General features: G+C 47.1%; 1 protein-coding gene across 1 annotated transcript in view; it reads left to right on the top strand.

Annotated features, from left to right (window-relative positions):
• Positions 1–1,617: 1,617 nt before the first annotated feature.
• Positions 1,618–16,826, top strand: part of TUSC3 (tumor suppressor candidate 3) — a 501,792-nt gene continuing 486,583 nt past the window's right edge. The window contains exon 1 of the mRNA XM_077279707.1: positions 1,618–1,774. Coding sequence (XP_077135822.1) covers positions 1,643–1,774 — 132 coding nt within the window. The 5' untranslated portion in view covers positions 1,618–1,642. The remainder of the gene's footprint in view (positions 1,775–16,826) is intronic.

The raw sequence follows: 16,826 nt of genomic DNA, 5'->3' as shown, positions 1-16,826 counted from the left end.
CAGTGCTCCATCTGTTGTGTCTCGGTCGGCATTTCCTCTCTGCACGTAATTGTATTAGTGTCTTTAAGACGTGAATAAAATTGAAGCTATGCGAGGCCAACGCAGGACAGGAGCAGAAGAGCTCTACTCAGCTCCCTTCTCAGCCTGTTGCTCCAGCAGGATGCAGACTACTTCCAGCCTGTGGCTCGTTGGAGACCGGCACCCCGCAGGGGACACAGCACCCACTGTGGGACCAGATAGAAGAAATGGAGGCTGCAGTAGATGGGTAGCCTGGATTAGTTGAGTAAAAGCGTTTTTATGTTTGTCTACATGATTTGGACACTTAATGGTGGGCTCTGGGGTGTATTATACTGGGGGCTCTGGTGACCATACTGTATAAGGTGCTGTGGGAGACATTATGCTGTATAGAGGACTGTGGTAACCATATTGTATGGGGGCTGTGAGGAATATTATACTGTATGGGGACTGTGGGGGGTATTATACTTGGGGCTGCGAGGACCATCCTGTATAGGGGCCTCGGATGACCATTCTATATAGGGGCTGTGTGGGACTTTATACTATACAGTGGCTGTATGGGACATTATACTTTATGGGGACTATGTGGGAGGCTGTGGTGACCATACTGTATGGGGGACAATGGTGGATATTATACTGTATAGTGGGTCTCTGAGGTGATTATATTGTATAGGGGGCTGTAAGGGATAGTATATTATATGGGGGCCATTATACTGCAGCTGTGGTGACTATACTGTATAGGAGCTGTGGGGACATTATACTTTATGAGGGACTGTATGGAGGGCTGTGGTGAACATTATCCTGTATATACGGGCTGTGTTGGATATCATAATGTGTAATTGGCGGCTATGGAGGCCATCATACTGAGAGGGACCAGTGTGAGGAGTGGGTGGGCAGTATGAGGGCATAGTGGGAAGAGGGACTATAGTATAGATATGGAAAAGGTCAGCATGAAATGGGGGCATGATAAAGGAAGGGGTACCATGGCGGGGGACAGTGTGGAGATATAGAGACTGTAAAGGAAAAGTGTGGAGAGGGGGCAGCCATGGTATAGGCCGTGGTTCATAAGTGCGGATGGTCTCAAAAAACAGACTGCGTAATGGTTATGGCTTACAGTGCCTTGAGAAATTATTGATACCCCATTAATTTTTCCACATTACACCCACCCACAAGTCTAAACGTTTATTTGGATTTTATGTACTACATCAGTACAAAGTAGCAAGTCTTTATGTGAGGGATCCAAAAAGCTATAAATCCGACAATGTGACTTTGTCTTGGTATAGCACATAAAATCCCAATAATATACATGTAACATACGGTAAATATGAGGCTCAGTGTGTGGGTGTGCAGTGTGGGCTCAGTCACTACTACACTGCCGGACATACAGGTAGTCACACACACCGGTGCTATGCCCCCTGGTCTATCCCCCCTTCCACTCCACCACATTGTACAGCACACGGACTGGAGGATAGACACGTGACTGACAGCCCACCGTGCAGCCCCTCACACACGGCTCAGGCTGCAGCTGCTGTAGTCCGGAGCGGCCATAACAGACTACACTACCAGTGATGCTCTGCGTCCTCCGCAGGCGCTGATTGGCCGACAGAGCAGCCAGTGAGAGCGGCAGATGACGGCAGAGCAGGTGCTGATGGGGAGGCTGAGCTCCACAGTCATGGCGTCCAGCATGGGAGCAGCTCTCCGGCATCTGCTGATCCTGGTCCTGTGCCTGCAGATCGGGGGAGGACAGAAGAAGAAGGAGGTATTGTCGCTGCCGCATGTGCTGAGCGTGGACAGGTGCTGACGGTGCTGCTTGTGGTACTGGCAGCTTTGTGCCTGGAGAGATTCGGAGTACCAGCAGAGAGAGCAGGGAGACAGGAAGGTGTCACCTGCCACCCACAATGGCGGCTCTCACTGCCTGAGGCTGCGGCTCTCCTCAGTAATCATACCTGACTGTTCCTCTTCCCTGTTGTTACTTTGTGTTCCTGCAGATCCTCAGGGTTGTGGTGGGCAGGCAGGTGATCAGCGCACCTACATAGACAGGAGTGGGATGGATGTGGAGGAGATGGCCCCCAATGTGAATGACCCCTTCTCTATAGACCTCTGATGTGCAAGTGAGAAGAAATCTAGTGAGGAGCCATATGCAGATCAGGCTGGAGGTGCACTGGGGGCGGGTCTGATTCTTCACCTGGCAGTGACACACCCCCAGTGCACCTCCAGCCTGATTTACATATGGCTCTTCAGTAGATTTCTCATAACTGTCAAATCGCATCTCTACAAAAAAGATCTGATTTTTACTAGGGACAAACTCCTACACTGCCACAACACTACCTTGGGGTGTAAAGGAGTGCTGCTTACCTGCTCAGCACACCACTACCTCCGGGTGTAAAGGAATGCGGCTTGCCTGCCCAGCACACCACTACCTCCATGTGTAAAGGAGTGCTGCTTACCTGCCCACAACACCACTACCTCCATGTGTAAAGGAGTGCTGCTTACCTGCCCAGCACACCACTACCTCCATGTGTAAAGGAGTGCTGCTTACCTGCCCACAACACCACTACCTCCATGTGTAAAGGAGTGCTGCTTACCTGCCCAGCACAGCACTACCTCCATGTGTAAAGGAGTGCTACTTACCTGCCCACAACACCACTACCTCCATGTGTAAAGGAGTGCTGCTTACCTGCCCAGCACACCACTACCTCCATGTGTAAAGGAGTGCTGCTTACCTGCCCACAACACCACTACCTCCATGTGTAAAGGAGTGCTGCTTACCTGCCCAGCACACCACTACCTCCATGTGTAAAGGAGTGCTGCTTACCTGCCCACAACACCACTACCTCCATGTGTAAAGGAGTGCTGCTTACCTGCCCAGCACACCACTACCTCCATGTGTAAAGGAGTGCTGCTTACCTTCCCACAACACCACTACCTCCATGTGTAAAGGAGTGCTGCTTACCTGCCCAGCACACCACTACCTCCGGGTGTAAAGGAATGCTGCTTACCTGCCCAGCACACCACTACCTCCGGGTGTAAAGGAATGCTGCTTACCTGCCCAGCACACCACTACCTCCGGGTGTAAAGGAATGCTGCTTACCTGCCCAGCACACCACTACCTCCATGTGTAAAGGAGTGCTACTTACCTGCCCAGCACACTACTACCTCCATGTGTAAAGGAGTGCTGCTTACCTGCCCAGCACACCACTACCTCCGGGTGTAAAGGAGTGCTGTTTACCTACCAGCACACCACTACCTCTGGGTGTAAAGGAGTGCTGCTTACCTGCCCAGCACACCACTACCTCCATGTGTAAAGGAGTGCTGCTTACCTGCCCAGCACACCACTACCTCCATGTGTAAAGGAGTGCTGCTTACCTGCCCAGCACACCACTACCTCCATGTGTAAAGGAGTGCTGCTTACCTGCCCAGCACACCACTACCTCCATGTGTAAAGGAGTGCTGCTTACCTGCCCAGCACACCACTACCTCCATGTGTAAAGGAGTGCTGCTTACCTGCCCAGCACACCACTACCTCCGGGTGTAAAGGAGTGCTACTTAACTGCCAGCACACCACTACCTCCGGGTGTAAAGGAGTGCTACTTACCTGCCCAGCACACCACTACCTCTATGTGTAAAGAGTGCTGCTTACCTGCCCAGCACACCACTACCTCCGGGTGTAAAGGAGTGCTGCTTACCTGCCCAGCACACCACTACCTCCGGGTGTAAAGGAGTGCTACTTAACTGCCAGCACACCACTACCTCCGGGTGTAAAGGAGTGCTACTTACCTGCCCAGCACACCACTACCTCCATGTGTAAAGGAGTGCTGCTTACCTGCCCAGCACACCACTACCTCTGGGTGTAAAGGAGTGCTGCTTACCTGCCCAGCACACCACTACCTCCGGGTGTAAAGGAGTGCTACTTACCTGCCAGCACACCACTACCTCCGGGTGAAAAGGAATGCTGCTTACCTGCCCAGCACACCACTACCTCCATGTGTAAAGGAGTGCTGCTTACCTGCCCAGCACACCACTACCTCCGGATGTAAAGGAGTGCTGCTTACCTGCCAGCACACCACTACCTCCGGGTGTAAAGGAATGCTGCTTACCTGCCCAGCACACCACTACCTCCATGTGTAAAGGAGTGCTACTTACCTGCCCAGCACACTACTACCTCCGGGTGTAAAGGAGTGCTGCTTACCTGCCCAGCACATCACTACCTCTGGGTGTAAAGGAGTGCTGCTTACCTGCCCAGTACACCACTACCTCCGGGTGTAAAGGAGTGCTGCTTACCTGCCCAGCACATCACTACCTCCACGTGTAAAGGAGTGCTGCTTACCTGCCAGCACACCACTACCTCCGGATGTAAAGGAGTGCTGCTTACCTGCCCAGCACACCACTACCTCCGGATGTAAAGGAGTGCTGCTTACCTGCCCAGCACACCACTACCTCCATGTGTAAAGGAGTGCTGCTTACCTGCCCAGCACACCACTACCTCCATGTGTAAAGGAGTGCTGCTTACCTGCCCAGCACACCACTACCTCCATGTGTAAAGGAGTGCTGCTTACCTGCCCAGCACACCACTACCTCCATGTGTAAAGGAGTGCTGCTTACCTGCCCAGCACACCACTACCTCCATGTGTAAAGGAGTGCTGCTTACTTGCCCAGCGCACCACTACCTCCATGTGTAAAGGAGTGCTGCTTACCTGCCCAGCACACCACTACCTCCGGGTGTAAAGGAGTGCTACTTAACTGCCAGCACACCACTACCTCCGGGTGTAAAGGAGTGCTACTTACCTGCCCAGCACACCACTACCTCCATGTGTAAAGGAATGCTGCTTACCTGCCCAGCACACCACTACCTCCGGGTGTAAAGGAGTGCTGCTTACCTGCCCAGCACACCACTACCTCCGGGTGTAAAGGAGTGCTACTTAACTGCCAGCACACCACTTCCTCCGGGTGTAAAGGAGTGCTGCTTACCTGCCCAGCACACCACTACCTCCGGGTGTAAAGGAGTGCTACTTACCTGCCAGCACACCACTACCTCCGGGTGAAAAGGAATGCTGCTTACCTGCCCAGCACACCACTACCTCCATGTGTAAAGGAGTGCTGCTTACCTGCCCAGCACACCACTACCTCCGGATGTAAAGGAGTGCTGCTTACCTGCCAGCACACCACTACCTCCGGGTGTAAAGGAATGCTGCTTACCTGCCCAGCACACCACTACCTCCATGTGTAAAGGAGTGCTACTTACCTGCCCAGCACACTACTACCTCCGGGTGTAAAGGAGTGCTGCTTACCTGCCCAGCACATCACTACCTCTGGGTGTAAAGGAGTGCTGCTTACCTGCCCAGTACACCACTACCTCCGGGTGTAAAGGAGTGCTGCTTACCTGCCCAGCACATCACTACCTCCACGTGTAAAGGAGTGCTGCTTACCTGCCAGCACACCACTACCTCCGGATGTAAAGGAGTGCTGCTTACCTGCCCAGCACACCACTACCTCCGGATGTAAAGGAGTGCTGCTTACCTGCCCAGCACACCACTACCTCCATGTGTAAAGGAGTGCTGCTTACCTGCCCAGCACACCACTACCTCCATGTGTAAAGGAGTGCTGCTTACCTGCCCAGCACACCACTACCTCCATGTGTAAAGGAGTGCTGCTTACCTGCCCAGCACACCACTACCTCCATGTGTAAAGGAGTGCTGCTTACCTGCCCAGCACACCACTACCTCCATGTGTAAAGCAGTGCTGCTTACCTGCCCAGCACACCACTACCTCCATGTGTAAAGGAGTGCTGCTTACCTGCCCAGCACACCACTACCTCCATGTGTAAAGGAGTGCTGCTTACCTGCCCAGCACACCACTACCTCCATGTGTAAAGGAGTGCTGCTTACCTGCCCAGCACACCACTACCTCCGGGTGTAAAGGAGTGCTACTTAACTGCCAGCACACCACTACCTCCGGGTGTAAAGGAGTGCTACTTAACTGCCAGCACACCACTTCCTCCGGGTGTAAAGGAGTGCTACTTACCTGCCCAGCACACCACTACCTCCATGTGTAAAGGAGTGCTGCTTACCTGCCCAGCACACCACTACCTCTGGGTGTAAAGGAGTGCTGCTTACCTGCCCAGCACACCACTACCTCCGGGTGTAAAGGAGTGCTACTTACCTGCCAGCACTCCACTACCTCCGGGTGAAAAGGAATGCTGCTTACCTGCCCAGCACACCACTACCTCCATGTGTAAAGGAGTGCTGCTTACCTGCCCAGCACACCACTACCTCCGGATGTAAAGGAGTGCTGCTTACCTGCCAGCACACCACTACCTCCGGGTGTAAAGGAATGCTGCTTACCTGCCCAGCACACCACTACCTCCATGTGTAAAGGAGTGCTACTTACCTGCCCAGCACACTACTACCTCCGGGTGTAAAGGAGTGCTGCTTACCTGCCCAGCACATCACTACCTCTGGGTGTAAAGGAGTGCTGCTTACCTGCCCAGTACACCACTACCTCCGGGTGTAAAGGAGTGCTGCTTACCTGCCCAGCACATCACTACCTCCACGTGTAAAGGAGTGCTGCTTACCTGCCAGCACACCACTACCTCCGGATGTAAAGGAGTGCTGCTTACCTGCCCAGCACACCACTACCTCCGGATGTAAAGGAGTGCTGCTTACCTGCCCAGCACACCACTACCTCCATGTGTAAAGGAGTGCTGCTTACCTGCCCAGCACACCACTACCTCCGGGTGTAAAGGAGTGCTACTTAACTGCCAGCACACCACTTCCTCCGGGTGTAAAGGAGTGCTACTTACCTGCCCAGCACACCACTACCTCCATGTGTAAAGGAGTGCTGCTTACCTGCCCAGCACACCACTACCTCCGGATGTAAAGGAATGCTGCTTACCTGCCCAGCACACCACTACCTCCATGTGTAAAGGAGTGCTGCTTACCTGCCCAGCACACCACTACCTCCATGTGTAAAGGAGTGCTGCTTACCTGCCCAGCACACCACTATCTCCACGTGTAAGGGAGTACTGCTTACCTGCCCAGCACACCACTACCTCCATGTGTAAGGGAGTACTGCTTACTTCCAGCACACCACTACTTCCAGGTGTAAAGGAGTGCTGCTTACCTGCCCAGTACATCACTACCTCCACATGTAAAGGAGTGCTGCTTACCTGCCCAGCACATCACTACCTCCACGTGTAAAGGAGTGCTGCTTACCTGCCAGCACACCACTGACTACTGAGACAGCCACTGATCCCAAGAACTGTGGCTATGAAGAAGCCTCTGTGATTGGAGCAGCGTCCGATCATGCAAATTGCTTCTCCATTCATTCTTATGCTTAAACTGCATCTGTCACCTTTCCCTATCTCCATAGGCTGTTCGGCCTCTCGGATATCCACCAGCCATGAGATTGGGGATCCCAAGTTTCCCTTTGTGAGCTGAATGGTAGTGATCATGTGTAGCCACCCTTGTATTCATGTCCATGGGTGGTTCATGACTAGTACTCACTTAGAATGTGAATAGAGCCGTGTCCACTCATGTGCACTGCTTCTTCAGTCACACAGGACTGAATCATCTGCTCTCAAGGGCACAAAAGTGGAGGAACACTCACCAATCCTATGCTTTTCACCTACAGTGGGGAAAAAAATATTTAGCCACCAATTGTCCAAGTTCTCCTACTTAAAAAGATGAGAGAGGCCTGTAATAGACCACAACTATGAGAGTCAAAATGAGAAATCAAATCCAGAAAATCACCTTGTCTGATTTGGCAAGATTTATTTTGCAAATTATGGTGGAAAATAAGTATTTGGTCATTAACAAAAGCTCATCTCAATATTTTGTTATATATTCTTTGTTGGCAATGACAGAGATCAAACGTTTTCTGTAAGTCTTCACAAGGTTGGCACACTCTGTTGGTGGTATGTTGGCCCATTTCTCCATGCAGATCTCCTCTAGAGCAGTGATGTTTTGGGCCTGTCGCTGGGCAACACAGACTTTCAACTCCCTCCAAAGGTTTTTTATGGGGTCGAGATCTGGAGACTGGCTAGGCCACTCCAGGAATTTCATATCCTTCTTACGAAGCCACTTCCTCGTTGCCCTGGTGGTGTGCTTGGGATCATTATCATGCTAAAAGACCCATCCACGTTTCATCTTCAATGCCCTTGCTGATCGAAGGAGGTTTGCACTCAAAATATCACGATACATAGCCTCATTCATTCTTTCATGTACACGGATCAGTCGTCCTGATCCCTTTGCAGAGAAACAGCCCCAAAGCATGATGTTGCCACCCCCATGATTCACAGTAGGTATGATGTTCTTTGGATGCAACTCAGCATTCTGTCTCCTCCAAACTTGACGAGTTTTGTTTTTACCAAACAGTTCTACTTTGATTTCATCAGACGATATGACATTCTCCCAATACTCTTCTGGATAATCCAAATGCTCTCTAGCAAACTTCAGACAGGCCTGGACATGTACTGACTTAAGCAGGAGGACAGGCCTGGCACTGCCGGATCTGAGTCCCTGGCGGCGTAGTGTTTTACTAATGGTAGCCATTGTTACGGTGGTCCCAGCTCTATGCAGGTCATTCACTAGGTCCCACCATGTGGTTCTGGGATTTTTACGCACTGTTTTTGTGATCATTTTGACCCCACAGGGTGAGATCTTGCATGGAGTCTCAGATCGAGGGAGATTATCAGTGGTCTTGTATGTCTTCCATTTTCTTATTATTGCAGTGTGGGTGAGTCACCCTGCAGTTCGCCGGTGCTGACAGGATTCTGATAGCTTCTTTCCACACACTCTTGTACTTGGCGGTATTTCTGTTGTCACTCAGTGTCCCAATGTGCATCTGGTGAGGTTATTTCTGGTGTGAGGACTCCCATTTCAAGATGAATAGGTAATTTGCCAGATCTTCCTCTCATCAGGTAGGCTGGAGTGCAGTTGGTGGAATTCACTGGGATGTGATTGTACAGGAGGACAGAGGAGTCTCTTAAGAAGTTACAGGTCTGTGAGAGCCAGAAATCTTGCATGTTTTTAGGTGACCAAATACTTATTTTCCACCATAATTTGCAAAATAAATCTTGTCAAATCAGACAAGGTGATTTTCTGGATTTCTTTTCTCATTTTGACTCTCATAGTTGTGGTTTACCTATGATGTCAATTACAGGCCTCTCTCATCTTTTTAAGTGGGAGAACTTGCACAACTTGTGGCTGACTACGGTAAATACTTATTTTCCTCACTGTAGTTGGAGGGTTATCACATGTAACTTAAATTATCCATAGAGAAACCCCGTGGATATATCACCAGCTGGAATACTCCCCAACACCCATCAGAGGCACATTTATATATGGAAAAAAATATGTGTTATAAAAATAAATGCTAGGTACCTTTTATGGTACCAACTGTTTAAATACATGCATCCTAAAGATCCTCTGGGCCTCATTTTGCAAGACTCTATTATCAAGGTCATCCTCTAAGTGATGGTGTCAAATCAATTCTATGCCTTGAATTTTCATGGTGTCTGCCCCTCTATTATGACATTGCCTGATATACAAAGATAGAGGGGTGACCCCCCTATTACAGAGATAATGGTTTTTCTACATGTTGTAAATAGTAGACATAGAAAACCAGATTATCCTCTCAATTTACAGTTTAGAGGGTAAATAAACTTTTGCCAAACTTTTCTGACATATTATAACTTCAGGCTTCACATTTTGATTGGTGAGGTATAGGTCGTGAGACCCCTACAGATAGCTGAAACAAAAGGGGTAGAAGCACAGAGCTGATCATTGAATGCAAGCAGAACAGTGCATGAGCGTCTAGATCGTGTATGTCACTATGTTAAGCTCAGCATCATGGCTATGACGTTAAATTTTTTAAAAAACTTTGTAGCTACCCTTAAGTGAATAAATTCATATGTTTTGCACATTTTCTGGCAACTGAAGCTGTTGTTTGTGGTAGGCCATACATTTACAACATCTATGCTACCCACCACTTCTTACAGCAATGTAGTTTTTTATTCTGGTAGTTGATAAGACCTCTTTCACACTTCCGTCTTTTAGCTCCCGTCGAAATCCGTCGATTTTTGAAAAAACAGGATCCTGCAAATCTTTCTGCAGGATCCTGTATTTTCCCATAGACTTGTATTAGTGATGGATTGTGACAGATGGCCATCCGTTTCATCCGTCGTGCACTGGATCAGAAAATTTCTGTCCGTCGGGCGGAGAAAACGTTCAGAGCAACGTTTTTTCTGCACGTCGGAAAATCGCTCAGCAACGGGTCCTGCGCTGCCCGTCGATGGCTATAATGGACGCAGGATCCGTCGCTGACCATCAAAAACAGGAATCCAGTGACGTATCCCGTTTTTCTATTCTGAGCATGCCTGGAAAGATTTTCTAGTCAGGGGAATCTCTCTCAGGCAGCGCCTAATTCAACGCATCCGTCAAAAAACTGGATGCGTTACATCCCTTTTCCACTATTTTTTCGGCATCTGTTGATACATCGCAGTGACCCATTCTGATGGCTGCCAGCCGACGGAAGTGTGAAAAAAGCCTAAGATGTAAACAGACCAGAATACTATACAGTAGCAATGCCAGACCATCTATAAGCAGACAGTAGGTAGGGAACCAACAGAGAGGATGTAAAGAATGAAAAGCTTGTGTGACCAGTGCACGCATATTGGGTGGACTAATGGTTCTAGCGTAGATGCCTTAGAGTAATTTTCTCACAGGTATTAGACTTGTGTGAAACAAGTACTCTGTGAGGTGGGGAAGTCAAGTAGTCTGAGGTCAAAAAGCCTGGAGGGTACGTCATAAACAGATAGGTGAGGCAAATGCGTAGTCAGGTCACAGTCAGACAAAAGAGCTAGGCAGACTGATGGTCAATGACAAATCCAAGGTCGGTCAGCAAAGATCAAAATACTAGAACTCAAAGCACAGATCAAACACACACTACACTGAGCAGAAATACATCTGGCAGAGATAAGAGGCCGACAGCCAGCTAAATAGTCTGGGAATCATTCTGAACAGGAGACACCTGTAGGTAACTCAGCACACCTTGGCCCTGATTGGGTGACTGCGCTCTCAGTTCCCACGCTGACAGTTCACCACGCCCAAACCTCAGATTGGGCGCCTAAGCTGTCTTTCACTACGTTGAGAGGAGGAATTCAGTTATTGCTTTTGAAAGCAGATCACTGCTGCCCGGAAAATGCAATTTAGCTAATTACATCTCTCTTTGGTTTGATCTGTTGCTGTTTGTATGAGAGGTGACTGAGAGTTTCCCAATTTATCACAGGCAGTTATTATTGCCAAGCTGGGTGCAGTCATGGAACAGTGTGACGTGTGGTTTGATTACATCATGTACTACAAAACCAGGAAAAAGTCACGTAACCCTTGTGTGCTGCCAAAATGAGTAACAAATCCTGAATTACAAAACCTTGAAATTATGAATTTTTCTTCAGCCGACACGTTGTCATCTAATATCACCTGGTGATGGCACAGAACTGTTTATCAACAAAGAATGGTAAGTTGAGGTCACCCTCCTGTGATCCAAGAGTAACAATGTTGTCATGGCTAGACTATGGGACTTGATTCGGTGATCTCGGGGTGTGGGTCGATTTCCCTCTCTGTTTGACCACAGCCTGTGTTGTCTCTATCCAACTGCTGATAATGCGCTTTGCTGTGGTGCTTCTGTGCAGGCGTTTTCACTTCCTTGTTTGGTTTGTCCTATCACATCTTTGGAGGGGATATATACACTCTCCTGGCACATGCAGTCTTTGCTAGCTATTTTCCAAGTCAGTTGGATGTTTGAAGTCCCTGCTCCCCAGTGAAGGATTTTCTTAGTAAAGTTTTTTCTATTGCTTTTCTTGTGGTGTGTTTGCGTATTCCTCTTTTCAACTCTTTTCCCATTTTATTACATTCAGGGTTGGGGTCAGGGGTCAGGCTTTAATTTGATATGTCACAAGACTATGTTGATATTTTGTTTGTGAGTAGTGATGAGCGAGAATACTCGTTACTCGGATTTCCCCGAGCATGCTCGGGTGGTCTCCGAGTATTTTGGCATGCTCGGAGATTTAGTTTTCATCGCCGCAGCTGTATGATTTGCGGCTGCTAGACAGGCTGAATACATGTGGGAATTCCCTAACAAACAGGTAACCCCCACATGTGTTCAGGCTGTCTAGCACCTGTCTCCGAGCACGCCAAAATACTTGGAGACCACCCGAGCATGCTCGGGGAAACCCGAGTAATGAGTATACTCGCTCATCCTAATCATATATATTTAATACTAAATTAAAAGAATCAATATTTTCAACAATATATATATTTATTATTGCGTCACTAGATATTCACTTTTTCAAGTTTTTAAAAAGAATAGCCCAGTAGTTAAATCATCAAGCTATAAAATATGAACTAGTCTTAACTAATAGCAAGTCTATATACTGACAGTTTAACTTCAGTTTGTCCTTTCTTTTGGGTGAAATGCAATCTTGTGCACAATCTCTTATTAACAATGGCCATTTCCTTTTGTGTCAGATATGTACGGCCTGTTAGTAGTTTGGCTCCACCTGAGTTAATATCTGATTTTTTTTTCTTACTTTTAAAATGTCTGTTTTTTTGGATACACAATAGACCAATAGATGGACCAATATCACAAACAAAAGTCCCTTCTACATCTTCACTGTCATAATCTTTGGAGATTGCATTAGCCACCGATGCGATCATATTCACAGGTCACATAACCAGTTATGTCGTCCATTGTAAATCTGGTGCCCCCTTCTACCACTTCATGGACTTCAATGCCATTGCTGAATGAAAAAAATCCTTGTTTTTATTTCTGTTTCACTACATGGAATTAAAGTATTTCTGAGTTTATATGATGGGTTATGCTGCCTGCAACTGATGTTTTAGCAAAACTCTCCTCTTCTTCATAGTCCTGGTTTGTGCAGTCCATGAACTGGATGTTAGGATTTTTTTTTTCTCACTCCAGTTGAAAACTTGCATGGGTGTTAAGATTTGGCCTGAATATGGCCTCTGGAGGCTAGCCCGAGCTGCAAGACGTTTCACGGTGCCTCCTAAACCATCACATACACCTTTGCCATGAGCTGTGGCAGAAGAGTGCCATTCAGCTTCCACTCCAAAATCTTTCTTGTGTGGCATAAATTTATCTTCTACTTAATAAGGGTGGTTTCACACTTGCGTTTTTGTCTGCAGCGTTTTTTTGCACAAAAAAACGCATGCGTTTTTTTCCCTATATTTAACATTGAAAACGCATGCGTTTTTTTGTACGCGTTTGGTCGCGTTTTCAAACGCATGCGTTTTTTCCCCTATATTTAACATTGAAAACGCATGCGTTTTTTTGTACGCGTTTGGTCGCGTTTTCAAACGCATGTGTTTTTTTCTGCATGCGTTCATTTTCAGAAATGCTACCTGCAGTATTTTCTTGCGCGTTTTTTTGCCGCGAAAAAACGCATGCGTTTTTTCGCGGCCAAAAAATGCATTGCTGCCTATGTAAACGCATGCGTTTTTAAGCACATGCGTTTGTTTGCGTTAAAAACGCATGCGTTTTTATAGGAAAAAAAACAGAAAACACACTGAAAAGCCACCCACCACCATCAAGGTGATAAAGGGATCCAAACCCTAACCCTAACTCTACCCCTAACCTCACCCCTAACCGTTTAATGAACATTTTCTGACAGTCATAGTGCCACGTATTTAAGTGCCACGTATTTCAGTGCCACGTATTTCAGTGCCACGTATCACGTATTTCAGTGCCATGTATTTAAGTGCCACGTATTTCAGTGCCACGTATCACGTATTCAAGTGCCACGTGTTTCAGTGCCACGTATTTCAGTGCCACGTATCACGTATTTCAGTGCCACGTATTCTAGTGCCACGTATTTAAGTGCCACGTATCACGTATTCAAGTGCCACGTGTTTCAGTGCCACGTATTTTAGTGCCACGTATTTCAGTGCCACGTGTTTCAGTGCCACGTATTTCAGTGCCACGTATTTAAGTGCCACGTATCACGTATTTAAGTGCCACGTGTTTCAGTGCCACGTATTTAAGTGCCACGTATAACGTATTCCACTGCCACGTATTTCAGTCACGTTTAGGGTTAGGGGTAGGGGTAGGGTTAGGGTTTTCTTGTGTTTTCTTGTGTTTTTCTATAAAAACGCATGCATCTAAAAAACGCATGCGTTTTACCGCGTTTACATGCGTTTTTTCACACATGCGTTTTTTTAAAAACGCATGCAGATAAAAACGCAAGTGTGAAACCAGCCTCACATCCAGACTTTTTATGATATGAGTACATGATGGAAGTGGCATGAATCTATAAAAACAAGGACATAGGGCCACCAACTGTACCTCATACCAGCTTCTGTTTGGTTGTCTGGGGCATATTTCTTTTTCTATATCGATAAAACAACCAGAGAGATTGATCGAACAGCATAAATCCCATCTGTTAGTTGAAGAAGGCCTAAAATCGGGTTTAAAAAGTGGTAAAGATTAGATGAAAATAGACCGGGTATGTAATCTTTTTCCATCTACTGTACATTGCTTCCTCATACAGTATTGTGTAACAAAGGAGCAGTTTATGTAGGGATTAGCGCCTTAGGCTACTTTCACAATAGCGTTGGTACGGGTCCGTCACTAAGCGTCGGGCCGACGTACCGCCGCACGTTGTGAAAATAATGCACAGCGTGGGCAGCGGATGCAGTTTTTCAACGCATCCGCTGCCCATTCTAAAGTCCGGGGAGGAGGGGGCGGAGTTCCAACCACGCATGCGTGGTAGAAAATGGCGGACGTGACATACGGAAAACCGTTCCCTTGAACGTTTTTTCATGCCGATAGTCCACCATATACCGACACATCCAGTGCACGACAGATGCGACGTGTGGCCATACGTCGCAATCCGTCGGCAATACAAGTCTATGGGAAAAAAACGCATCCTGCAGGCACTTTTGCAGGATCCGTTTTTTTCCCAAAACGATGGATTGCGACGTACGTCACGCGACGCAAGTGTGAAAGAAGCCTTACTGGAAAAGCTGAATACAAAGTGGTGAAATAAATAGATCTCAGTTGCCAGTTTGTGAGGTCCAGCCTAAAAACAGGCTTACGTGTAGCTCAGATATATAGTATGATCTATCCCTGCACATTTTCCTAATCCTGAGTCAAGATCAACATTAGCTGAAGCGGATGGGGAAGACCCTATAAGAACAAGTTATGCACTCTGGTATTTATTGACTGTCAAAATGGAGGTGCAACCATCGTATTCCCAACAAACAACCAAAAAGAAGTTACCCAGTAGATGAGAAGACCGAGCAGTAAGCTGAGGATAACTTTCATTTTTGGGGGTAAAGTTATTCAGTGACGGCTGCTGTGTGAACTTCCCGGTTTACTGCTACTTCTCTGTGTACCCCTCCTATATTTTCCCACTTCTAATATGTCCCCTTGTACTTCTGTGGTCTGTCTTGTCACCTCACCTCCTCTTGTCTGCCTTTTATAGACATGTAATGGCACTTGGCAGCAGTGTAACCGATCTTAAATTATGGAAGCTAAGACTTGGGTTATGCCCACGCTCCTCTGTTTACCGATTACAAAGTGTAAGGTTCATGTGTTGGAGAGGAAGGGGAATTAGGAGTGAGTAGTAAGCAGTAGTTTAAGAAGACAAAGAGAAAGATGATGTTTTCCTAATATGAAAATTCAATGACAGGTATTGTCTGTACTTGCCTATCTTCGTGAGTCCTATACATAATGGAGAGGGGTGGCATGTGGGAAGATATCACTCAATTTGAACTGGTAACCAGCAGTCGGGTCCCCGGTGATTACCAAGTTATCTCATATCTGATGATATCCTGCAGATTTGGTGCCACAAAGAAGACCGTGCTTACAGCCCACTTACATACCCAACATGTATTGTGTGTTATAGCTCAAGTCAAAGGAATGGTACATTCAGTTAAGTTACTTTAATAAACGCCTTCATATTTCACTTGTTGCTGTCCTGTTACTATAGCTGCTAATGTCTGAGTGATGATGGTATAAGAGCCCGGAGTATTAAATCCATTATGTAAAATTGATGATGTTTAGGTATTAGGGCATACAAAAGGCTACTGATAGGTAGCCACCACAAGGATGCACATGCAGAGATGAGTTAACTGGTAATTGTCATTAAAAAATGCATAAATCAATAATTTAGGTGCATATAAGAAACTTTGTAATACATTTTATCAGAGAGATCTGCTTCCTCTCTACTTAGAAGCCAAGTCTTCATCCCCCATGTTGTCTGAACCTCCTTTCCACTCGGAAAAATCAACCCAATTCCATCTTGGTCAAAACAAGACAGGCTGCCGTAACTTTGATACAACGTTGTCCCATTTGAGCATCAGTCCAGGCTATATAAGGCTCACTGAGACACATCCCAGGGTCTTGGTATTGCATTAAGGCTTATGTTGCTGGACCTTGGTTTGCTACATACCTTCTCCAGCACATCTGCCTGCCCTCTTGCGGTTTCCCTATGTTCTTCGCCTTTCTGCCTATGCTTTCCTGACATCTGCCTGCCTTTGATTTATTGACGTCCTCAGCCTGCCTGCAGTTTCCTACATCCTGCGGTTTCCTATCCCTTGGCTGTCCGTGTGCTGTGTGACACACCTGCAAGTGCTTCTCACTAAATTAGAATTTCATTGAAAAGTTACCATAATTTTTCATTTCTTCAATACAAAAAGTGAAACTCATGTTATATAGAGTCATTACAAAAAGAGTGATCTATTTCAGTGTTTATTTCTTTTCATGTTGATGATTATGGCTTACAGCCAATTAAA

This window comes from Ranitomeya variabilis, chromosome 1 (genome assembly GCF_051348905.1).
Source record: "Ranitomeya variabilis isolate aRanVar5 chromosome 1, aRanVar5.hap1, whole genome shotgun sequence".
In the NCBI taxonomy this organism is placed as follows: Eukaryota; Metazoa; Chordata; class Amphibia; order Anura; family Dendrobatidae; genus Ranitomeya; species Ranitomeya variabilis.
Note: the sequence above shows the minus strand (reverse complement) of the source record. Positions and strands in the feature narration are given on the sequence as shown.